Below are 25376 nucleotides of genomic sequence, written 5' to 3'. Positions count from 1 at the left end.
AGTGTTTTAGCTATCAATTTCAGCATCTTCAACTATAAGTACTAGCATCTTCAGGAGCCAAATTCAGCTTACAGCATTCATACTAGCATTATCACAGGTAATGCTATATATCTAGTTCATAATTATGGTAAAAGGTTACAGTTTTTAAAGTTACAAAAATGTAGTTTTAGTGTGTTCTATAAATGTTGATCCTGTTTGGCTTAAGGTGTGTTTTGGATTTTGGCCCCTTGTGTGATTGAGTTTGACACCTCTGGACTAAGGAGTGAGTAAAAACCTTATCAGGCTTGAGAACACATCTTTCACATTTTTCCTTGCCGTCACCTCCACTCACATTCCTTGCGCGAAGCTGCTGTGTTGTTGTCTATGGAGTTTTTGCTGGCGGTGCTGGTGGTGCTCTGCGCCACCTGGGCGGGGTTTTGGCTCTGGCCGGTCTGGCTCTGGTTTTGGGCCGGCCTCTGCACCTGGCCCTGCCGTGAGGGGTTGGAGCCGTCCATGCTGCTGTTCATGCTGCTGCCGAGCTGCAGTCGCCGCATGTGCCGCACCACAGCCGTGGCATTGAACGCTTGCTGCAGAGGCGAGCAGAAAGAGTTGCTCAGCGACCTTGTGGAAGAGTGGGAGTTCAAATCCACAATGCCTTCCTGCTCGACACTCAGCAACATGAGGTTTGATGCTTGACCCTCTAACACCTGAGCTTTAGCTTCAGTCTTCTTCAAAATCTGAAATTCTACGGATTTTGAAGCTAAGAAATGCAACTTAGCACTGACATGGAACAAAATTGTCGCAAAGCTGTATTTCTCTGTGTCTCACTCTGTTGGAATTACGTTATTGATGAGATAGTTGAGGAGTTTTGGTAGTTCATAGAGCGCATGTTATTTGCTGTTGCTGGCGACAGCTCCAGTATTAAAGGGTTAAACAACAAAATGTTTCTGAAGCGCAGGTGTGACTGCAGCTCGCTGGACTTTAACTTGATTCTAAAGAAGCAGGTGTTGCTTTTTACCATGTTTTCTGCTCTATAGAACACAATAATAAGGCAAAACATCAATGAACGGTCTAGTGGTAAACTTATGTCATTCGTAAGGCACATCAAAGAATAAAGCGCATTAAACGAGACAAAAAAAGTACGAGATATTCCATCAGTCAGTTACACTTTATTAACTGCGTTCACACAGCTTGTTTGCAGCATGCTGCACGTTAGCTGGATTAGAAGCGTTTACCATGAAAGAGGCGTTAGCCACGTAAGAAGCGTTAGCCACGTAAAAAGCGTTAAGCACGTAAAAAGCCTTAGCCACGTTAGAAGCATTAGCCACGTTAGAAGTGTTAGCCACATTGCTAGCATTAGCCACATTGGTACCGTTAGTCTCTTTGGTAGTGTTATCCACGTTATAAGCATTAGCCAGGTTATAAGCGTTAGCCACATTAGAAGCGTTAGCCACGTTAGAAGCGTTAGCCACGTTAGAAGTGTTAGACACATTGCTAGCATTAGCCACATTGGTACTGTTAGTCTCTTTGGTAGAGTTACCCACGTTAGAAGCGTTACCCACGTTAGAAGCGTTAGCCACGTAAAAAGCGTTAGGCACGTAAAAAGCCTTAGCCACGTTAGAAGCATTAGCCATGTTAGCAGCATTAGCCATGTTATCCACGTTATAAGCGTTAGCCACATAAGAAGCGTTAGCCACATTAGAAGTGTTAGACACATTGCTAGCATTAGCCACATTGGTACTGTTAGTCTCTTTGGTAGAGTTACTCACGTTAGAAGCGTTAGCCACGTTAGAAGTGTTAGTCACGTTAGAAGTGTTAGTCACGTTAGAAATTTTAGACACGCAAAAAGCATTAGCCCCGTTATCGTATTTTCAAGACCAGTAGCTCCAAACCTTAATGGAATACGTAGAAAAAAAACAGACTTATAATGGTTGTGTTTTTTTTTTTAAGAAGTTTTTTAAGTTAGCCTTATAGTGTGGATAAGACAGTATCGCTTTGTGTTTTAGCTTGTTTAAAATTCCATATAAAAACATTTGAATGAATCCTGGTGTTGCACAAAAGGGAATACAGAGCGCAGACTCGGTTTCTCTAACTTGGTTGCAAATGTTTCTGCTCGGGGGATTATTTCTGATGGAAGAAAAAGTTGGGCTTCTTTTTCTAAATTATTCCTTTTTCTACAAACATAAAAGCATATTTGCATGTGATAAAGTTGTCCAAAAGCAGAGAACAAACCGCACGCCACATATCTCACCCTCCACTTGCTCTTGGCAAAATTCTTTCTGATCTGCCGGCTAACGGACTCGTGGATGTTCTTGCACAGAGCCGTATCCCCAGCGATCCTACAAGAGAAAAAAAAATCATTCCACAAAAACACACAAAGAATTCTCTTTCAACGCTCCTCATCTTCAGTCGATGTCGATCTTTTTTTAATGAGTCTTTGTAACGCCTTTGATTCGGCGCTGCTTCTCACCAAGGGTGTCTGAGGGCCTGCTCACAGGTGAATCTCTTGGCTGGATCTTTCTCCATCAGGCAGCTGATGAAATCCTTGGCTAACAAAAGTAAAAAAGATGTTAACTCTGAAAGAGAGGAACACTTCACACAGAAAACCATGGATGTCACTTTTAATGTTATTAGAAATAACTAGGAAAAAAGATGCAGCATGTTCCTCTTCTTTCCCCTATTTATATGCTGAAAAATAAACTTTTAAATGAAAAATGTTCTACTTTCTGTCTGATTCTGCTGGGGTTTGGGGTAACTCCTCCAAAGAATTCATTTCACAGATTTTACTGCTTTCAACAAAAATGTGGCGTTAGGACACGTGCAGAAGCGCTCAGCACATGGAGAAGTGTTTAGTGATCCATACAGCCCAGACAAAAGGTCAGGAATGTCAGGTGTGCGAGGACCAGATGGTGACTGTCGGTCGATGAAAAACAGACGATTTTTCAGAAACAGGTGTGAAGAAATCAGAGGAGAAACACGTGGTAAAAGAAACCAGAACGTCCACAGACTGAAGGTGATAAACATTTAGAGTTAAGTTTAATACACAACAGTACACGACAATGGTACGTTCCATTTTCATAATGTTCTTTGGTTGGCCGTACAAGCCTTACGACAAATAAGTAAAATACTGTGAAATAAACAAAAAGAAGAAAGTTTGTGGACTGTGTGGAGGGAAAACACACAGAAGAAGCTAAAGTAAGTCAGTTAGAAACGATAAAGGTTTGAGATTAGCAAACAAAACTCATGAAATGTCGAGGAAGTGGAAGGCTCACCGGAGTCTGATATGTCATCCCAGTACGGAGCGTCAAACTCGTAGTCGGCTTTGAGGATCTGCTCAAACAGCTTGGAATCGTTCTCGTCGTAGAACGGAGGATATCCACACAACCTGCCGAGCAGAAGTCCCCCGTCAGAATCCACTCCCCCGTAAAGCACTTTCTATTATATCAATTCTAGCTTCTGTTGCTTTTTTCATCGAAGATAAATCATAAACAAATAGACAGCTCAAATAGAGACCTCATTTCTTTTTTTATGAGAATTCATTCTAAGAATTTAACGAGAAAGTCATAATTTTGAAACATAACTGATGATATATGATGACAAATCTATGGTGGCCATGAAGGTCCAAATCAAGCCAAGAAAAATCTCTGAACAAAAAGACACATTCACGCTTGTACTTCTACTTGTTTTTTTTATTTTAAACAATTTCTTAATTTTTTAGCAATTTTGGGGATTTTTTTCACTTAATTCTTCAATTATTTCTACACTTTCTGCAAATGATTCCAGTTTAGTATCAAAACCCTCAGCACATTCAGGACATTCCTTCTTGTTCTTTTGGTTATTAAACCTTTTATGCATTTTACTTTTTTTTTTTTGCAATGTTTTTATACGAAATCCTTTGAATTCTTTGTGACCAGCGCAATATTGGTATCAAAACCTTTGGCACGTTCAAGAATTTATGCTTTTTCTATTACTTACACATTTATGAAATTTTACAACTTTTTAAATTTTACGCAATTTTTGCTTTTTTTTTTTTACTTAATTCTTCACGTATTTGTGCACTCTGCAAATTATGCAAGTTGGCTATCAAAACCTTCAGCACGTTCAGGACATTCATGATTGTCCTTTTGGTTATTAAACCTTTTATGCATTTTAACATTTTTTGCAATTTTTTTTTACAAAATTCTTCCATTTCTTTGTGCACTCTGAAAAAATAAATTGCTTCAGTATCTTCAGTGAACACTTTTAGAAAAAACTAGCATTATCGCAAGTATTTATTTTCCTTTTTTGGAATTGTGTTTTGGTTTATAAAATGTTTTTGTTTTATTACTTGCTTTGCTTTTTTAATGGTTGTTGTGGCCTTCAATATGTTTTTGCGCTGAGTGATTTGGACTTCAGGGCCACCTTAGAAATCCACTGGTGACTGTTTTTCTCAGTGAAGTGAAGCTTGTCACGACCTTCTCTGCCATCAGAGCTCAGAACCTGGTCTAATGGAACGCTGACAGCAGAGGGAAGCGTTTCTGTCTGGACCTCTTCTCCTGCGCTCCGAACCTCCGGAGGTCCTGGACAGTTTTTAAAGCCCCTCTGCTCATCCACGGTTCCCTTTACTGCCCGGGTGTAGAGCCTTCAGGGCGCTGAAAGCCGGCTAAACAGGCTCACAAACATTTTGTAACACTCAGTCTCTGAACTCTATGACCTCGTCGCTGGTATTTTCATCTTCATCACTTTACCAGGTACTTTATAGTTTTTCACAGGTTAGGAACAGTCTGTCATTTATTTTCTGATTTTTGTGTTGTTTTTAGCTTGTACAAGTATTACCTTTTATAATAGGTCTGTCTTTGTACTCTTTTTCACAGACAAAAATTTTGATATGTTCACTTTTGTCCTTTTTTGTTTTTGTTGAGAAAAGTAGCAAAGGACATCCTTCAATCATCAACCTTTGCTTTCACCACACCAAGACAGTACCAGTGGAGTTAAGAGGAGCTTTGACACTGGATGAGTTTAAAAAGGAACTACAAATATCTGCAACTGTCTAGAAATGAGCTTTTTCCTGAATGTGTTTCCTAAATGTTGAGATCTGTTGACGTGTCATGTTTAGATAAACATATTTTCTTTGAATGTCTTCAAGTTTATAAAAATGGTCAAAATGAATAATCCATTACAGCGATAACTCCTTTATTGAGGGAGTTACTTTCTAAAAATAACCCAGGATAGATCAACTCTGTGAAATAGTCAGCCTGATTTTTGTTTTTCAATCATTACAGATGTTTTACGGCTTTAAAACTCCTCACTAAACACTTTATCATTTTTCTCAAACAGACATGAGCCTTTTCACACTTTTCTCTCTTGTTTAAACTCTCAAAGTTCAAACCTTCATAGAAAAATAAGTCCAGTATTATAGGATGAAAACAAAGATCTGATCACAATCAAAACATTTATATAAATTTGGCAAACTGGACACATTCTGTACAAAAGACAAATTACAGAAGTGCTTGACTGACAGGATCTACAGCCAATCAGCATGCACGACACAGTGTAAAAAATCTTTGAGATTGCAAAAGTGAACAGAGTTATAATGACGGACCACTATATTGCACTGATTTTCAGTTTTTGATTTTGAACCAATGCTTCTGATACTTACTGTTAATAATTTATGTGAACATTTTCCAACAATTACAGGTTTATTTGAATGAATAATGCCTGCTTTTTAAGGGGTTGACGTTTTTAAAGATTTATAAAAATTAAAGGACAGACTTGTTGCTAATGGAAACTTTACCTTTTTACTAAAGTCTTTGACGGTTCTATGTTTACACCCAACAAAAACATTTTTACATTTATTTTACAATTTTATGTTTGTAGGCTTTATTATTTCATTCATTCATTCATTCATTCATTCATTCATTCATTCATTCATTCATTCATTCATTCATTCATTCAAGATGTTTAGTCAACTAAAAAGTTCTGTACGAGTTATTTTGGTCTAAAAAGACACAGCTTAAACCTTTAACACCAGAGAAGTCCCTGCTGACAGGAAATAAAACATCGACTGTATATAAGATTTGGACTGAGAGGCCCCTCCCTCCTGGAGTTCCAAACAGGAAGTTCCTGCTGGTTCCAAGAAGCCAAAATCCCACAAACGTCTACAGAGAAATAAACAGCTGATAGTCATTCTAATGGTCAGAATAACCACTCTTCATCTGATACATTTCTAACATCTTCTTGATAATCCTCATTTTATCACAATATTTTTTTCATGCTATTCAAGGTATAAACGAACCAATCAGATGTCTCCATAGAAATAGGAGGTCTAACGTCCAACGTTTGTATCAATAATTGACAGATTCCTCTGGGTCCGTTTTCCATTGGTCGGAGTGTGGTGTTCAGACAAGCTCACTCATGATTGGTGAGAGTGGTTGCCATGGAAACGGTGACTCAGACTGCACCAATCACTGCTTACTGACAATTTCTGGTTCCAACATGGCGACATCTGTATCAGCTGAATCACTGAAGCTGGAAGTAAAACATTTTCTCTGGGTGACGTCACACTCACTCGGTCCAATTCTCATTTACAGTCAATGGAGATGACACGCTCTATGAGTTGTTGTAACTGTTTGCAGATTTATTCTAATTCCAATGGAATCTGGAAGTTGAGAAAAGCAGCTTTGCGCCGATATGTAACAGTATATCATTTATGCATTTCAGCACAAAGCTGCCTGTAGAATCTAGAGGAATTGTGTAAATTGTGCAAACCACTAAAGAGTTACGGAAATTCAAAGAGCATCAACACTGGAGCTGCAGCTCCGATGTTAAAGGGTTACAATTGTAAAGTTAGAGCAAAAGGGACTAATTTAGAAATGGTGACATTTGGTACTTAAACCAGGAACGTGATTCAGGCTAAATCAACACCTACCGCTCAACTTTACCAATCCTTACACACCTTTCAGCAAACCAAAGTTTCTGACCCCAAAAACTGGGATTTGGGATCAAAGTGAGCAGCAGCTTCATGCTAACACGAGCTTTCAGCTTCCAGAGAGAATGAAAGCAGATAGATACAAGTTTCAGTTTAATTCTTCATAATGAGCTGCAACTCCAGCAAAAACATCATCTGCACCTCATTATCAAAGTGCTGCATTTGCCAGGAATGCTGCAAAAAAAAAAAAACCTGCTGAAAATACTATTCCCCTATTGATGCACATCAGAAAACAAGAATCAGGTCAAACGATGTCAGGAAGAAAGAAGAGGCTCAAGGCTTTGTGTTTTTTCCTTTAAGACCTGAATGCTTCTGTGCTGACTCAACAAATACACACAACGGGAGGAAAATGAAGGAGCGACACAGCAACAATCTTCTGAATGCACACACACACACCCAGCGAGGTTAGCCAGTGATCATCATGGCTGATTACCTGATGTGATCTTTCCACCTGAGAAGCAGCTGAAAGCTAACAAGGGCTGAATCCCAGCGCTAATTGTGCTTGTTGTCAGCAGGGAGCTGCTCTTTCTCTGTCCCTGCACACACACCACGCCGTGTTTACACAGGAAGCTGAATATCTGATGACTGCAGATGACCTCTGACCTGCAGCATGTTCAGGAGGAACCATAGATGGAACTGAACGAGACTGAGCATCTCTAGTATCATCCACAGGAGTCTGAGCCCAGAAAAAGGAAACCTCCGGCTTTAGACTGCGGTCACACCGGACACGAGAGCGCTGCGAAGCGGGGCGGAGCAGAGTGTGCGCCGCTTCAAGAAAGGTCATGAATGCAAATCCAATTTTCTTAAAGGCTAAAATAAGACTTTGCGGCTCCTTCTAGGTTTGATCAGTAGAAGACGAGCCATAGTGGCTCTTTTACTGTGAAAGGTTGCCAACCGCTGTGTTAGACGGATGTCACCAAGGGTTCTTATGGATTAAAGGAGCTCATCTGATGATTTTTAAGTTAAGATATGAAAGTATTTTAGCCATGATTCCATTACAAAAATGTTCAGCATTTTCTCAGTTTTGCTTGTCTTGAGTTGTCCAGAGTTTCTTTGTGTTTTACTCAAATGGCTGTACTGTTATTGTCTCAAGAACAGATTTTCATAAACTACACAAATGTAAAGAGTTAGAATATGAAACACGTTGACGTCTGTAGTCAAAACTGTGAGAAATGCCATTTTCCTTTCTGATTTAGAGTCGTCAAATGTCCACAGCTGTAAATAGAATTCAGTTCCAGGAGAAATACTGAGGGCAAAATATGAAACAGTCTGTGTTGCCCACACAGTCATCACAGGGGGTCCAATCAGCCTGACTGAGGGAAAATATGTGCAAATATAGACAGCATGGGTGAACCACGGGTGAGCACAGCTTGGGTTTAATGCTAGCCAACCTGAGCTGACCCGGCTCAATTCAGCACTATTTTCAGTGGATCCACATGTGTCAGTGAAGCCTTTCAAAAGTTTCTGATGTTTTCTGATGATTTACTCTTTGGGGAGAAATCTTGGCTGAACTGGTTCATCTGATAGAAAAAAGTCAGGCTGGTGCTTACAGGATGTAGGCGATCACTCCAATGGACCAGCAGTCCACCGCTTTGCTGTAGGGCTTCTGAGCCAGAACCTCTGGAGCTGAAAGAAAGCACACAACACTTACAGTCAAACCTAGAAGGAATTCAAAGTGTCCTGTTCATAAATTAACAGTATCTGAATCCCTTTGCTTCTTCTGCTTCAGCTTGCAGTCTGTAAAGAAAGTTGTATGAAAACATAAAGTTTTAACGAGACTGTCCAGAAAGTAAAAAACAACACCCAGACATTTTATGTGAAGCTTAATCAAAATCACATGTGGGCTCGGGTTATGGTGGGAAATTGAGACTTTCTGATTCCCACGACTCTATGGGTGTAGTTACCTTCAGCATCACTTTCTCTGCTGTTGGTTTGGAAAGAGGCTGTCCTGGTCTGAACCTCAAAACATTCACGTCTGTGGTATTTCTTTGTTTCTCTACTCGACTTATACTGAAGGAATTCTCGTTTCTCTTGGTTCCAGTGTGTGTTCTTTTTCCACTCGTTCCCTGGTGTTAGATTCATCATCACCTGCCTTTGTCTTTCTATTCTAGAACTCATACTGTCAAACCAGTAGACCAGGAGTGTCAAACTCAATCACACAAGGGGCCAAAATCCAAAACACATCTTGGGCCGCGGATCGAACAGGATGAACTTTTATTGAACACTATAAAACTACATTTTAAAACTTTAAAACCGTAACTTTTTAACATCATTATGAACTAGATATATAGTATTACCTGCAGTAATGCTAGTGTGAATGCTGGAAGCTGAATTTGACCGCTGAAGATGTGCTGATAGCTGAAGATGCTGAAATTGATGGCTAAAACTGCTGAAGCTGAAAGCCAACTAAAATATTAGCTAAATACCAAAATAGCCTAAAAATGCTTAGGTTAGCCAAAACAGCTAGCATGTAGCAGAAATATTAGCAAAACTCCAAAATAGCCTAAAAAAAATCTTAGTAAATACCAAAATAGTCCAAAAAGGTAGCAAAATGACAATTTTTAAAACTTTAAAATTGTAACTTTTTAATGTATGTGGTCTTTATAAATATTAAAAAACCAGGAATATTATTCCAGAATAAATCAACTTAAACCTTAAATAAATTTCAATATTTTACTTTCCATAAAAAAATATTTAGTCAAAATTATACAAGTTACAAATGAAAGCAAGATAACATCGGGTCATTAATACCAATAAATAAAATGATCTGGAGGGCCGGATCCTTGACTTTGTGTTTTAGACAAATGAATGTCACTGGCACAAGTTTGGACTGATTCTATCAAGTACTGTGGTAGACTTGAATCAGCTTTACACTATAATCCTTAAGGATTTGCTTTGGACAAAGACAAACATTACCTCTGATATCCCCTGCTGGGTTTTTAAAGGTAAAATGAAGCCTAAAGTAGGATGTGTCCCTCTGAAAACTGTGGAGATAAAGGGAAGTTTGATCCTGTCATGATCTGTGGTGAGTTTTGCTGGCATGCTCTCCACCTGCTGTCTAATCACTGTCATCCATCCCAGCTGTGAGCCTCAGTATTTAGGACTGACAGCTCCTCACACTCTCTGCTAGTTTGTTATGTCTCAGCTCACGGTCCAGCATTCCACAGTTTCATCGTTTTTGCTCGTTGGTGTTTTGACTCTTTCTGTCCCTGGTTAAGATCAAGTCTGACCTCTTGATATATTGATCTGCCTTTTCTGCCTCTCAGCTCTCGCCTTTGGATGTTGGATTTGTTTGCCTCCCCTGGATTCTTCCTCGTTCCGTGACATCTCCAGAGTGATCCTTCTCCACTTGGATCTCTATCTTTGTTACCGAGAAGTACCAGCGGAAGAAGAGACTGGATTGTCTTTTGTTTGGAGCAGGATGTATATAGTAACAAGTCTTCAACTTGAGGCAGTCTTTGGAGTGACCAGGCCTCTCCCAAGAACCTTTCATGACTCTGTGGTAGGCTTTGCAATCAGCCATGCTCTGGTCAAGCAGCACAGACTGGGACAAGAAGAGTCTCCAATGAGGAGGTGAATGAGAGAAGGATGTTGCAAAACTGACCCCCACCCTTACGGGTGAATGTGACTAAGACAGAAGTTTGTTTAGGATAACTTTGAACAGCTTTGTTGAAAAAAAGAGTAGGGGAGGATTTCTCGTCAGTCCGATCTGTTTTTATTGCAGCTATTTATACTTCCTTCATATTTAGACACGAAATGTCTCTGATGGAAACGGCCGCGGGCTCGGCTAAACTCTGCAGGAGACCAGGAAAAGAGGGGTCAGGATGAGGGACTTAGACTGCAGATCGACGGATAAAAAAGCAAACAGAGACATATGTAGAAAGACTGAAGGGAGGGAGAGACGGGGCGGAATCAAACCATTTCAAGTCTGCAAGAAGCCCTGATGAAGATGTTGTTTGAGTGAGTGTGCATGTCTCTGTGCTCAAGACCCATTTGAGAGGAATTACAGCAAAGTCTGAGAAAATCTGACAGTGGGGGGGGAATCAAAAAGCCTGCCTGGGTTTGTGTAACCCCACAGAAGATGGAACATTCGACACTGCATGTGTGAACTCGGGATGACTGACCATATGAACATCAAACACACAGAAGCAGAGCAGTGAACAAAGGAAACTTAAATGTTGTCACATGGTAGCAACATGTGCTTCAACGCATTCTTTTGGCGGCCTGCAGCCATCCATAAACCGTCCATCTGGGATCAGACAAGCTGATGACTAACTTGTAAACAGTGGAAAGAAGCTGAGATTCAGTTTAAACCTTTTTAGAAAGAAAAGAGGGTAAAGAAAAGAGTGGTTATTGTAGCAACTCAAGGCAGAGACCACTTTCCTCTCAGTGATGGAAGCTTTACATGTGTTCACAGTGAAGTGGACACATGTTTAAGAGCACAGACAGGATGACAGGTACAGCTAAAAGTCCACAGAGCTGAAGTAGGGTTGGACAGGCAGAGATCAAGCTAGAATAGTCAGGGTCCAGGCGAGGGTTTGGGGGCAGGAGGCAGGCAAACAGAAGATCAGATCAGGATATGACGCTCGCTGTGCAGGCTGAATGGCACAAACAACACTTCGCACTGAGCGAGGTTCTGTGGGCTGCTTTAGTGTGATGTAGGGGATTGTCAATGAACGTCATCCGGGACCTGTGCACTGGGAGATGTAGTGTTAGAAGACTGGAGATGGCTCCCGCCGGTGACCAGAAGGTGAGACAGAGCTCTGAGTTCTGACTTATGCAAACATTCTGTGCTTCTATGGGCCGTATGCAATCATCTGCTCAACAGATGAACAGGAAAAAGAGGCTCAGAGTAGTTGAACAATCTGATTGGGAAAAAAGCTCAGAGCATGGAATGACTACAACCTCTGGAGCTGATTTTGCAAAAAAAGGTGAACTAAAGGTGATAGCTTTAATCACTAAATTATTAGCTAAATGCAAAATTAGCCTAAAAAAAGATCCCCTGCAGAGGGTCATAATGATACTTCAGTTTGCTACTTTAGTGTTCAAACTCCCATCTGGATACAGCGCTCCCTTGATTTTTGGGGGAGTTATGCTCCAAAAATAACTCATGAAAGGTGAGGTCTGTGACATACGATTAAAGATGTTTTAAGGCTGTAAATCCCATTTTATAGACTTTACTCAGACATTTTTGCATGTTTCCCACTTGTTTAAACTCTCAAAGTTCAAACTTTCCTAGAAAAATAAGTTCAGGGTTCTAGAATGAAAACAAAGATCTGATCCAGATCGAAAATGTATGCAGCTTTAGCAAACTGAACTCTTTGGACAGGACATGGCACAGAGGAGATTGACTGACAAGGTCAACAGCCAATCAGGATACAGAACACAATGCACTGAAGCAACAAGACCGCAAAAGGTGAACTGTGATGGTGAGTGATCGCTGTAAATAAAAAAAACACATTACATTTAAAAGATATTAGATGTTAGTGAAAAAAGTGGACTGCAGTAAACAAACATTTATAATGAGGAGGGATTATCAGGAAATTCTCTTGTTCTTCACACGTAGCTGAAGATCTTTTTACCTGATCTAATGAGATTAGGAAACAGAAAAATGAAGGAAGTTTCAGCAAATAGCACTGCCTTACCCACATATCCCGGTGTGCCGCAGGCTGTGGACATGACGTCACCGCTGCCTTCCATCTTAGACAAACCAAAGTCACTGATCATGATCTTGGATTCATCTTGAGGGTTAAAATACAGCAGGTTCTCGGGCTGCAGGGAAAGAGGAAACAAATGAAAGGTTATTTCCTGATTTAGAACGTTAAATGAAAGGATGACATAACATAATAACAGTTTTTGTCTTTCTATCTTTAAAGTGAGCCGTTTTATAGACCTCTGTCACTAATCATTGCTCTCCAACAGCTGGCACACACCACAGTGACCCATAATGCACTGCATAAGTCAAGCCAGCACCTTTACTGCAGCAGTTAGTCACCGGCTGTCAGGGCCGGGCTTGGGCGTGTGAGTGTGTGTTTGCATGGCACACGGTGACTATTACCTTCAGGTCTCGGTGGACGATGCCCAGCTTGTGCAGGTAGTTGACAGCATCCAGGACTTGACGGATCAGCGTGCTCGCATCCTTTTCTGTGTAAAATCCTTTTTCCACTATTCGGTCGAACAGTTCGCCGCCGGAAACCCTGCAGAGGAGGACAGGAAGTGTGCGGTCAAAATCCATCCTCACGTTCCCGCGTGCATGCTTAAGGCAGGAGCCTGTGGCAGGCTTTATGGGGTACGATAACCGCTAATTTATGAGCTGTGGAGATTTCCAGCCAAGAGTGTGAGGAAGCTGAGAGCCATGTGTGAGCTGACACACCAGTACACTCACACAACTGGCCTTCAAATGCTTCTATAGCTGCTGCTTTGTATCATATTATAAAAACATTGTATTTATTTATAGAAAAAATATAAACTGAAGTAGAAAAGAAAAAATAATGTTAGTAAATCCTTTGTTTCATAAGCAGCAGGAAGAACAGAAATTGCAGAGCTGGTCAATGTCCCATCCATCTTCAGAATCCAATGAATCTCTTCCAGGGTTGCTGGAGCCTATCGGAGTTGGGTATGGGGGGGTTCACCCTGAACAGGTCACCAGTCTGTTGCAGGGACACACACTTAAGGGCATTTTAAAAGCGCCAGTGAACCTGTAACGCATGTTTTTGGTCTTTTTGGGAGGAGTTCCAGTAGAAAACCCACACATTTCTAAACTTATCACAGAAATGACCCAGCTGGGATTTGAACCAGGACTGTCACATGAAAGCGCTAACCACTACACCACCATGCAGCCCTTGTCAACATCTGAGGGCACATTTAATAGAAACTAAAAATAGAAGTGAAAAACACTAATTAACTAGATATATAGCATTACCTGCGATAATCAAGTGTGAACGCTGAAGCTGACGGCTGCAAACGCTAAAACTGATGGCTAAAAATGCTAAAGCTGGTAGCTTGCCAAAATATTAGCTAAAAACCAAAAATGTCTAATTTTGCCAAAACAGCTAGCATAATGCTGTAATATTAGCTAAACTCCAAATTTGCCACAATAACTTAAAAAAGTCTAATTTTGAAGAAAAAAAATCATAGTGTTAGCTCATTGAGGCCTATTTATTAAAACAAAACATCATTAAACTTTGAACACAAACAAAATGCTAAAACATGTCGTTTCTAATTACATTTACGTGTCTTGAGACCAAATCTACAAAAGCTGAGAGAAAAGAATGTTTAAAAATAGTTTGGAAAATGCCAAATTTATCTGGAGTACCCCTTAAAATTCTGATGTCCAAAAATAAATCTGTTAAAATTAAACTCAAAATTATTTTTGGTATTCATTGTTTTATTGAAACTAACTCTAGGAACATTGAAATATTTAAAACAATTGTAATCCGTAAAACATGGCGCTGTCATGCCCCCTTTTCCTGGAGATTTATGATCCCTTTGGCTTGCCATACTGCCTTCCCCTGACTTTCCTTGTTATGGAGCAGCAACTTTCTCCTGTGCAGGAGGACAGCTGCTGCTATGGTGGATCCTAACTGGGAGATTCTCTGAACCCAGTAGGAAGATGTGAACCAATGCTTTGAGTCAGCTCTTTAAATGAAATAAACCTGATATTTCACCATTTGAGTCCTCCAGGATGAAGTGGAGAACATTTTTTGACAGAAGCTCCTTCCACACGCAGCAGGAGCTTCAAGTTCTCACACTTTTGGAGTCTCTAATTTTGACAAAACAGCTAGCATAATGCTAAAATATTAGCTAAACCCCAAATTTGCCCAATGAATTTAAAATAAGTCTAATTTTGACAAAACAGCTAGCATAATGCTAAAATATTAGCTAAACTCCAAATTAGCCTTAAAAACTGGAATTTTTTCTAAATTAGCCAAAAACAGCTAGCATGTTGCTAAATTAAAAGCCTAGCAAACCCAGTTGTTGACAAACATTTTAAAGTATGAATGTTGTCTCTAGCTGAAAATATCTGCGTGATTTCACAAGTTTCAAAGTGCACAAAGATTTTAAAGGATTTGAGCAATTTTTCTTTCATTTCCTATGGGGCATATTTTGCTCAATATTTCAAAGAATATAAAGTTTATGAATACCAAAAATACAAGCAGTAACAAGCTGAACCTTTTTATACCAAGATTGCTGAAATCTCTGAAAGTGTGATTGAGTTTTTATGTGCTGAAAAACCTACAGAAAGGAGCAGGAGAATCACTATAGTGTGAATGATTACTAAACATTCACACTAGTAATGCTTCAATCGGAGGACTCCTGCATCAGTGGCTCCTGTGTGTTGTAATACCTGTACAGGTAAACACAGGACACGTTATGAAGATGTAAAGTGTCTCATTAGTGTAGGCAGAACCACAGCTCCCTCTGCTGGAAGATAAGCTCCAAGATGAATGTCTTATTGAAGTTTCAAACTGGATGTTCAGAGCATGTCGCAGTAAAGTCACTAATCAAACTTAGAAGACAGGAAGTGATGGATGGATATGATTGAGACATTCTTTATAACTTGAACTGAATTGAAACTAATCTGACAATTTAAGCACAGATAAAAAAGCAAACAGATTTACATTCTTTGAGTTCTGGAACTATTCCTGGGAGTCCCAAAACAAGATGTAGATGTCTTCCCTTACACAGAGACTTCTTCAGTTTATTTTCATCTTTTGATGATGTTTTGACTTGTGGAATAATGAGAATCTTTAGCAGTCTGACGCTGAGTTTTGAAAGTGTTCCACAATCTTTTTATCTACAATTATCCATACTGGACATCTTTACTTTAGAGAGCCTCTTCGATGCAGCAAGATGAGGACATTTATTGAACTGTTCAGCACAATGACAAAAAGGAAAACGATTAATTATGCAAAAAGAAAAGCGGAAACATTTTTTTTAAAAAAGGGGAGAAATTGTATTTTATCAAAATAAACCAAAAAAATAAGAACAAGGTTCAAAGACATCCTTAACAACATTAAATGTCTATTTGATAAACTCATATTACTGTCCTGGGACTGCATGAGAAGCGGACCAGTGAGAGTGACGTCACCCACACAAAAATGAATGTACTTTCAGCTCCAACCAAATTAAATAATTTCAGTCGCCATTTTGGAACCAAAAATTGTCCGTAAGCATCGATTGGTCCGAGTTGTTGTTTCTATGGGAACCACTCTTGCCCAAAAGGAGTGGACTTGTTGGAAGGCCACACGAACTGTTGATGTGAAACCACATGCTTTAATTCAGGCATCTGATTGGTCAATTTATAACTTGAATAACTTGAAATAAAGACAAAAATATCATGAAAAAAGAGGATTATAAGAGCATTAAAAAAAGAGCCAGAATGTTTTTCTGACCAATAGAATGACTTGAGTAACAGCTGTTTAGCTGTTTTGGCTTCTTGGAACCAGCAGCTACTTCCTGTTTGGAATGCCAGGAGGGAGGGGCAATGTATTCCAGTTCTCTTTATACTATGTTACCCACCCACAACCCAAAGAATGGGACTTTCTGGTGAGTTCCAGTGCAAAGAATTGATGTTTGCTGCAAAGCCCCGCCCCATTTTTCTGTCCTGTATCGAGACCTGGTTTCCACTCAGCTCCATGGTTAGATGGCCTCAGATGTGGCTCTTATATACAGACGAAACCATGGTTTAAAAAATCAGTGGACAGATCCTGTTGGCGTAAGGCAAGCAGAGATTATCATACTCCCACCACCATGCTTGACAGTTAATGAACGAATTGGTGATTTTCAAAAAGCCCTATGAGTTGTAGCTAAAATGAATCAGTTTTGAGCTTGAGATTAACTGCACTCTGGGGAAAAATGGCAGTTTTACAAAAAAACAGAAACTCCTTGATTGTTAGGAAGGGGCTGCACAATGCATCTCACCTGTACCTCTCCCTGTGAGGTCAATGCTGAACTGTTTATTCACTTTCTGAGGTGGAAAACTACACCTTCTGTTCAGAGAGGCAAACACGCTCTCCCTGTGTGTTTGCGATGTGTCGCCACGGTGACAGATCAGATTAGAGCCCGCGGAAGTTAAACTAATCAAGTTTCTGGAAAAAAAAGGAACGGATGAGAATTAATTGCTAATCCTTTCTGTCTCCCTTCAAAGACGGCAGCGACTCGCTCGGCTTCAGAGGCAGGCAATGTCAGGGAATGACAGCGTGCGCGGCAAAGGGCGGATCAGCCACCAGGCTGCATGGTTGCATAAGTGTTTGCGTAAGGAGACCGTGGCAATCAGACAGGAGCACCCACACCAACCAGCTCATGCACCATGGAGAGAAAACATACGGACAACACGGACGGCTAATGGACACATTTCAGAGTAGAGACGCTAATTCTCATCATTTCCAAAGATAGACTGAATATGTTTACGTCTCAACCTGAACATCCCCGTCCTCTGCAGTATATTCTCTGTTAAATGATGAATACTCTGCGCCACCTGCTGTTTATGAGCTGAAACCTTCATTGACTTTGTTCCGTCAGCGCATTTCCAGTACAGAACTCACACTCGTCTTATATGACCAGTTGAAGCTGCAAACAGATTGCAGGGCAATAGTCCAGACATTCAATTATTTACACGTCAGATCGAACAAGGGGCTTTTTTTCCCCATCATGCAGTATGGTCAAATCCTTCACTTTTTCTATAATATTACAAATAACTTTTTCAGCTCTAACTGTGTTGATTTTTCTTTTTTTAATCAGATTTGTTTAGCAAACAGAAAGCCAGTTAAAGCTGGGTTTCTTCAGTTTCCCTGCACCAGTGCTACGTCTCTCCTTTCAGACTTCCTCTGGAAAACAGTCTCTGGACTCGACGGCTGTGCATTACAGCTGACAGCAGGTCTTTATTACTGTGAGGTGTTTGAACAGGCTGTACAGTATGGCGCAGATGAAGCTCCATTATATTTCTCTAATAACCACAGAGCACACAGAAATCTGACCACAGCTCCTCAGAGGCTGCAGTTATTAGCCGCATTACGGGGACAAAAGCGCCGCGATGCAATTAAACCTCCTGTTGCTTCCTTTGATATGAAGCCTTTTTCCACTTCAAACACACACAAAGTGATACAGTGCAAACGGGTGTGTAAACACTGCAACTGGACTCCACTCATAATCTGTGTAAACCTAATGTGATAAATGGACGGCTTTTGGAAGACTAATGGTAAATGGTGTATCCTTGTAGAGCGCTTTTTTACAATCCTTGAAGGACCAAAGCGCTTTACAGTCACACACACATTCACACGCTGGTGGTGGCTCCACTGCTGAACACTGGTGCCAACCTTCAACCAGAGGCAATTTGGGGTTCAGTGTCTTGCCAAAGTACACTTCAATACATAGGCGGGTAAGGTAGGAATCAAACCTGCAATCTTTCAATCAGGAGTCGACTGTCCTACCGCTGCACCACGGCCGCCCTACAACATAATCTGGAGTAATACCGTTCTTTTCTGGAGCTTTTTCTGCTGACGTCACGTCGTTTACCCTAAGCTAGTGCTGTGCAATAAAACAATAAAGATATTAGGCCTGCCTAGATTAGTCGACTAATCGACTAATAAACTTGTCGATGACTAATTTATTGGTCGAATAGTCATTACTTTATATTATACGGAATCAGAGTGTAGTAAAGTTGAAGGTTATAATAACATTCTGCTAGCTTTTTGGATTATTTTTGGGATTTATTATGGTTTTTTTAGGCTATTTTGGAGCCTAGCAAATATTTCAGCAACATGCTAGCTGTTTTGGCTAACGTAGGCTTTTTTATTTTTTAGGCTAATTTGACATTTAGCTAATATTTTAGCTGGCTATCAGCTTCAGTGTTTTTAGCTATCAGTTTCAGCATCTTCAGCTATCAGCACTAGCATCTACAGCAGCCAAACTCAGCTTCCAGCATTCACACTAGCATTGTCACAGGTAATGCTATATATCTAGTTTTAAGTTAGTTTAAAGCTAATTATGGTTAAGATGTGTTCTTTACATCCAGTTTGTGCATGAACCGATTAGTCAACTGATAATAAAAATAATCTGTTATTGGTCGGCTATTAAAATAATTGTTGTGGCAGCACCAGTTACAAGTATGGTGAATACCCATAACACGTTAGCCACATTAGTTTCTGAAGTGGCAAAGTGATACAAACAAGTTCTAGAGTTCTAGATTAGGCATGTCCAAAGTGTGGCTCGTGAGCCAAATGTGGCTCTCGTTTAAATATCCAACGGCCTTCAGGCTCCTTTCATAAAATCAACATAATTTCAGCATTTCCTAAAAACTGTGAGTATATTTCTTGATTGTGGCTGGCTAATTACGTTTTCATATTCACCATGAAGTGGCGCTAACAGGCGAGACATACAATCTACGGCTTGCTAACCGGGAATGAACAGTTGGCAAATTGACAGGAATTCTGGTAAAAACATATTTAGATGCATTTGTTCTATGGTAAGAAATGAAAAGTATTAAATTTCAACAAAATGTTCATTAAACAGTTCATTTAAATGTGTTGTTATTAAAATAGTTAAAAAATGTCAGATAAATGGGTTGACCCTCACACATTTTCACCTTACCGAATCTGGCCCTCTTTGGGAAAAGTTTGGACACCCCAACTCTGGAGTTACAGTAAACGCAGTTCATAAAGTCTGACTGATTATCTGACTCTTTTGTCTCACTTAATATACTTTATTGTTTTGTATTTATAGTTATAGTAATGTACTATATGACTCAACTTTGAAATATACCATCCGCTGACGGTGTGACTTATAGTACGGTGTGGCCTATAGTAGAACAAAATATGGTAAATATCAGAGTCGAGCCATGTCCAGTCCTATGGTGGTGAAAGACCCTTCCACTGTTGTTGTGAATAGGCCAAAGAGGCGTTCATAAATCCAGACAAACTCCAGGGCCACACTGAAGTGATGGATGTGGCGTTGGCAGAGCCGACGTACTGCAGAATATATTTGCTTGTGAGCTATGGCAACAGTAAGTGCGTGTTGTTGTAGGTCTGAGGAGTTTTAAAGTAAGTCTGTCATCTGCTGCGTTCTTTAACATTTAACTTGAAGAATCATAAAAAGAAAATCAATGTACTGAATGGCTGTTACATGTGAGATTGAGTTTTATAATTAACACGTTACAACATTAAAAGAAACTCCTTAAATCAAAGCAAAAAAAAAAAATCAAAGATGTTGTTATTGACACATTTGTTAGTCTTGGATCATCATATGACTGTATTTAAATTAATAAAAAAAAAACTGCCTCATTATTGACTTCTTCTCCAGTGGAGCTTTCAAATGTAAAAACTGTCCAGAGCGTATTGGAGTGCATCAGCAGTGTTGACATATTGACTCACAGCAGCCCAGTGGATGGAATTACAGCCACTTCAGTCACACATGGAGCCTATGAAGCTGGCTGTGGCAATTCTCAAGGTTATTGCTAAATGTCATTATATCGAGGATCTTCCTCTTTAAAGTTTAAACAGTAAAGACTGCTCTGCATTCCCTAAACGGATTCTACCAGATCTCTAAACACAGAGTAGCCAAGTCAGAACAAAGAGGAAAAGAGAAGAGGAGATCAAATGGAAGTGAGGAACATGGAGGGAGAAAAGACGGCAGACAGGTTGAAAAAACAGAGTGCAGACAGTGTGAAAGAAAATCAGGTCTATAAAGAGAGGAGATGAAGGTGGAGTCCTTCCTGATGAGGTCTCTGCAATTCTCTTTAAGACCCATACCATGCTACTGTCAAGACTTTAAGAGTAAACTATATTTATACATTTGGCACACTAAAGAAAAAATTATTTATGAAATATGAGTTATTTTTGTGAGCTCTTTAATTATTTTTTTCCAACCTGTTCTGTCCAGCAGCTGAGCAGACAGATCAGAGCTGGAGGCCTCTTGTGTTGGACAGATTTTACTGTTACCATACGGGTTATGGATCTTCTGACACATGAGGTGTATATTTATATAAACCCCTTTTGTAAATTAGGTTAAACTTTATTTATATTGATTATATTGAGGTGAGCCGACACCTGTGCTCAGGTGGATGTTTATGTTCTGCTAAGATGGATGATGGAATGTAAAAAGAGAGAGTGCCCGGTCATCCCCACACCAGGACCCCCGCTGAAAGGGCCCTCCAACACCCGCACGGTACAGGAGATGGAGGGAATCCGCCCGTTGTGTAATCTAGCCAGCCAGTTGGACCAGGGCCAGCAGGACCACCACAGGGGCCCCCAACGCCAGAGAGCAGGGAGGCACAGGAGCACGGAGAATGCAAGCTCTATCCCAGCCCGGAGGAGAGACACTCGCTGCGCCAGGGGGCCCCAACCCCGAGAGGCCCCCCAGGCGCGCTAGCGGTCTACAGTGATGTCAGCTATCCACTGACCCGTTTATAAACACAGACGGAAGAGTCTGACAGTTGTATAAATGTTAGTCTGTGTGTAGATTTGAATAAAAAACATGCATCAGGTATGCTTTGGGTTTCCTTTATAATATATTTCCTGTTTTTAGTGTTTTTATCATGTTCTTATGGCATTTTTCTGATGGTGGAGGACATGTGTAAAAAGTTTAAAAGTATAGTAATTATTGAGTAATTTTTAATTAAAATCAGGAATTAAGAACAGATGGTTTTATTTGGAAGAGATCAGATTTGTGGTGTTGAAAATGTGCTGGGTGGGACATCCCAGCTCCGAGCTCTCAGCACAGGGAGGGGGGGTGAGGTTGCTTAGCACCAACAGTCCCGCTCACAACTCATAGGTGAATTTTTGATGAACTCATGCTGCTCTAAAGAAAATATGTTGAAGAAAACATCAGGTTTTTTTATTTTGCCTAAAAACGGCATCATCATAATTCAAAGAACACTGAGAACACAATGAAAGTAGATCAAAAGAAGATTGGAGAGGGATTGTAGACTAAAAAACTGATTTCTATCTAAAAAAAAAGGAATGTAAAGACAGGTTATGATGGATATTGTTTTAAATGAACGATGCTCAGACTAAAACAATGAAATAATGGGAATTCCTTTTTCAAAGAAGTGGACGATCTCTACCAAACTGTGGTAAACACAATGATCAGCAGCTTCCTGGAATAAACTGTTAGTTTGAACATTAAGGCTTAGCAGCTCAGAAAGAATTAAGGTCTTTGGAGTTTGTCCAGAAGACGCGTTTTAGGTGACGTAAGAGCATGTGGAGCAAATTCAGATAACTTTCATTTACTCTCTGCCATCTGTCAGCGAACACCTCAAGTAAACTCTAATGGTGACGTCTACGGTCCGGTGAGTGATAGGCTCCAGCAACCCTGTGACCACAAAGGGGATTACGTAGGTTCAGAAACTGAATAGATGTTAATATTTAACACAAATCAAACCTTGTTTGAAATGAAAAATGGAGAATATGTTGTGAGGTGTTGCTAAGGTGAAAATTAATTCAGGTTATGACCTTTATTATTATTAGCAGTGATGTTTTTAGTCTAAAAAGGAGAGAATAAATGACTTTTTCTCCTTTTTCTACATTTTGTATAATTTGCTAAATTTAGAAATTAAATAAAGAGTTAAAAAAAAGATGAAATATATACAATTTAAATACATTTTTAGATATTCAGAAGTTTATCCTTGACATAAAAGAACATTATTCAGGGATTGGCATCTGTCCTCCCTCTCACCCTAGCATGTTATTACTCTAAGGACCTGCAGACATTCCATTTACACTTCAATTATACGGGTCATATTTAGTCAGTTTTAAGACTTTAAAAACAACTAAAGAAACATTTAAAAAGTCAACTATTTAATTCAGAATCGTCTCTTTCTGGATTTCTGCAGGAATCAACTCTAGACTTCATCCCCTCTGGAACTACGGGGTACTACTTCAGAAACAACTACTAATGTTGAGGTTATGTAATGCTCACAAATACAAGAGCCATTACAAAATGCTTTGTGGCTACAAGACACCAGATCACCGGCCGGCAGCAGCTCTGATCAGCCACTGAGTGATTTAAAAAGATCCTTCGGTCGCTGTAAACGTTTACCTTCATCTTCTTTTATACAAAGCCCAGAGACCGTGCGTAAAAATGCAGCTGCCACCTCCTGATTACAAATGCTGTCCAACCACCTGCTGAATTAACAGAAAAACTTGCATTTAGGTGGCTGCGCGGTGGTACTTTGGGGCATGTGACCGTAGCCTTAAAAGACCACTGGAATGCTTCTACAACAGATCAAAGATGGTCGGAGTGGGACTTTGATCCGCCTGTTTCTCTAAACACAAAAACAAGGGGAGAAACTTACAGCTGCATGATCAGGTAGAGGTGGTCCGGGCTCTCGTAGATGTCCTCCAGAGCCACAATGTTCTCATGCTTGATCCTGCAAAACAAAGCAGACCATCAGCAACCATTTCAATCTTATTCGCGGCATTAATGCTAAAAAAAAATGACATTTTTCTTTATCATTTTTATTATTACCATCTGTTATATGCGCCATACCGCATGCATCTTACTATTGACATATTTGAATTAAAATTCACTAACAATTAATTGCTGGTAGGCTGCTAGAAGTTAGAATCTGGGGAAAGTATGGCACACTGGGGTTCTGTTCTCTATTCCCATTTAATTCTCCTCTCCTCTATTCTTTACTATCTCATTTAGCTGTCTATGCTTTTGTTTGGTGCAGTGGGATTCATGTGTTGTTCATCATGTGTCGAGCCTCTTGCCTGTGGACCTCACCCCCACCCGTACCCCAGACCTATCTGGCTGAACTCTAAATAGTGGGGTTAGATAAACTAATTCCTCCTTAATAGTTCTGGTAAATCGTCTGTCCATCCTGGGAGAGGATCTCTCCCTCATGTGGGCATCCCTAAGGTTTATTCTGTTTCCTGAATCAGCTTTTTGAGGAGTTTCTCCTCACTGGGAAGGAGGGTCTACAGGGAAAACCAGTTTAATTTAGTCTGTTTAGTTTAGTTTAGCAATCAGCTACTGTTTATGACTGACTTTCTGCTTTTGTACCTGTATGAACCCCAAATGAGGCAATGGTTTTTGTGATTTTGGGCTATATAAATAAAATTGAATTGATTCTAAAAGCTGCAGCCGAGAGAGCAGACAAAGAGTTTCCATCATTCTCACAACAACGACAAAAACAACAATGAACAGAAATGAATGGTGAGACGGCCGGGCTAAAACACATAAAAGCGAATAAAGAAGTCTAACATGAAAAGGTCATAAAGTTAATGAAGTATCTGTGAAAGAATCTGCAGCAGCAGTTTGGACCATGACCGGAAAATATGTCTTATCATTTTTGTATTAAAAAAGTCCAGATACTCAGACTCCAAAGTCTTTGAAACACCACAAACCAGACAAACGCTTCAACTTTGATACTTTTTGAGCTAAAAGAGCAGTGTCATATTACATATTACATTTAATAGTGCAGTTTTTGACAACTTTTCTCATAAATTTTAACATGTTGCATTTGTCTTTTCATTGATATTTAATCCCCATGTAGTGATATGGATTCAGGCTCTGAAATAGCAAGTGAAAAACCTTTGAAGACACTTTGATGATAATGATGTTTAACAAGTTTTTGTGGCATTTTTCCAATGATGGAGGAGATTTTTTTTTTAAGAACATTCAAATTGCACTATTTCTTTATTATGAGTATTTCTTTATTCAAACTGCTGTGAACCAGGAGCAGACAAAAAATGCTGTTTGAAAAAGCTAATAGGTGACATAGAAGCTCTACTAGCACAAATGCTGAAGTGGAATCTTCTAACATTTCAGGATCTAAGGCAGGGGTGTCAAACTCAATCTCACAAGGGGCCAAAATACAAACACACCTTAGGTCACAGGATAAACATTTAATGAACACTCTAAAACTACGTTTTTAAAACTTTAAAACCTTAAGTTTTTAACATAATTATGAACTAAATATATAGCATTACCTGTGATAATGTTAGTGTGAATGCTGTAAGCTGAAATTGGCAGTTGAAGAAGCTAGTGATGATAGCTGAAGATGCTGAAATTGATAGCTGAAAACACTGAAGCTGATAGCCAGCTAAAATATTAGCTCAATTCCAAATTAGCCTTTAAAAAAAAAGAAAAAAAAACTTGGGTTAGCCCAAATAGCTAGCATTTAGCTGAAATAATAGCTAAACTTCAAAAACTGAAAACAAGCCTAAATTAGCCAAAATAGCTAGCATGTAGCTGAAGTATTAGCTAAACTCCAAAATAGCCTAAAAATCCTTAATAAATGCCAAATAGTCCAAAAAAGCTAGCAGAATGTCAACTTTTAAAACTTTAAAAGTGTAACTTTTTAACATAATTATGAATAATAAAAAGGCAGGAATATTATTCAGAATAAATCAACTTGAACCTTAAATAACTTTCAATATTTTATCCTCCACAAAAATATATTTTGTTAAAATTATACAAGTTAGAA

At 39.6% G+C, this 25376-nt stretch overlaps 1 protein-coding gene across 1 annotated transcript in view; it reads right to left on the bottom strand.

The window, feature by feature from the left end:
• Window positions 1–25376, bottom strand: part of camk1da (calcium/calmodulin-dependent protein kinase 1Da) — a 91321-nt gene that overhangs the window by 2367 nt on the left and 63578 nt on the right. Inside the window, exons 3-10 of the mRNA XM_024260843.2 lie at window positions 23238–23312; window positions 13005–13143; window positions 12592–12718; window positions 8497–8572; window positions 3252–3364; window positions 2450–2528; window positions 2231–2318; window positions 332–566 (exon numbers count right to left, since the gene is read on the bottom strand). Of these exons, the coding sequence (XP_024116611.1) occupies window positions 332–566; window positions 2231–2318; window positions 2450–2528; window positions 3252–3364; window positions 8497–8572; window positions 12592–12718; window positions 13005–13143; window positions 23238–23312 (932 nt within the window). The remainder of the gene's footprint in view (window positions 1–331; window positions 567–2230; window positions 2319–2449; window positions 2529–3251; window positions 3365–8496; window positions 8573–12591; window positions 12719–13004; window positions 13144–23237; window positions 23313–25376) is intronic.

The sequence above is a fragment of the Oryzias melastigma genome, linkage group LG23 (assembly GCF_002922805.2).
Source record: "Oryzias melastigma strain HK-1 linkage group LG23, ASM292280v2, whole genome shotgun sequence".
Classification (NCBI taxonomy): Eukaryota; Metazoa; Chordata; class Actinopteri; order Beloniformes; family Adrianichthyidae; genus Oryzias; species Oryzias melastigma.
Note: the sequence above shows the minus strand (reverse complement) of the source record. Positions and strands in the feature narration are given on the sequence as shown.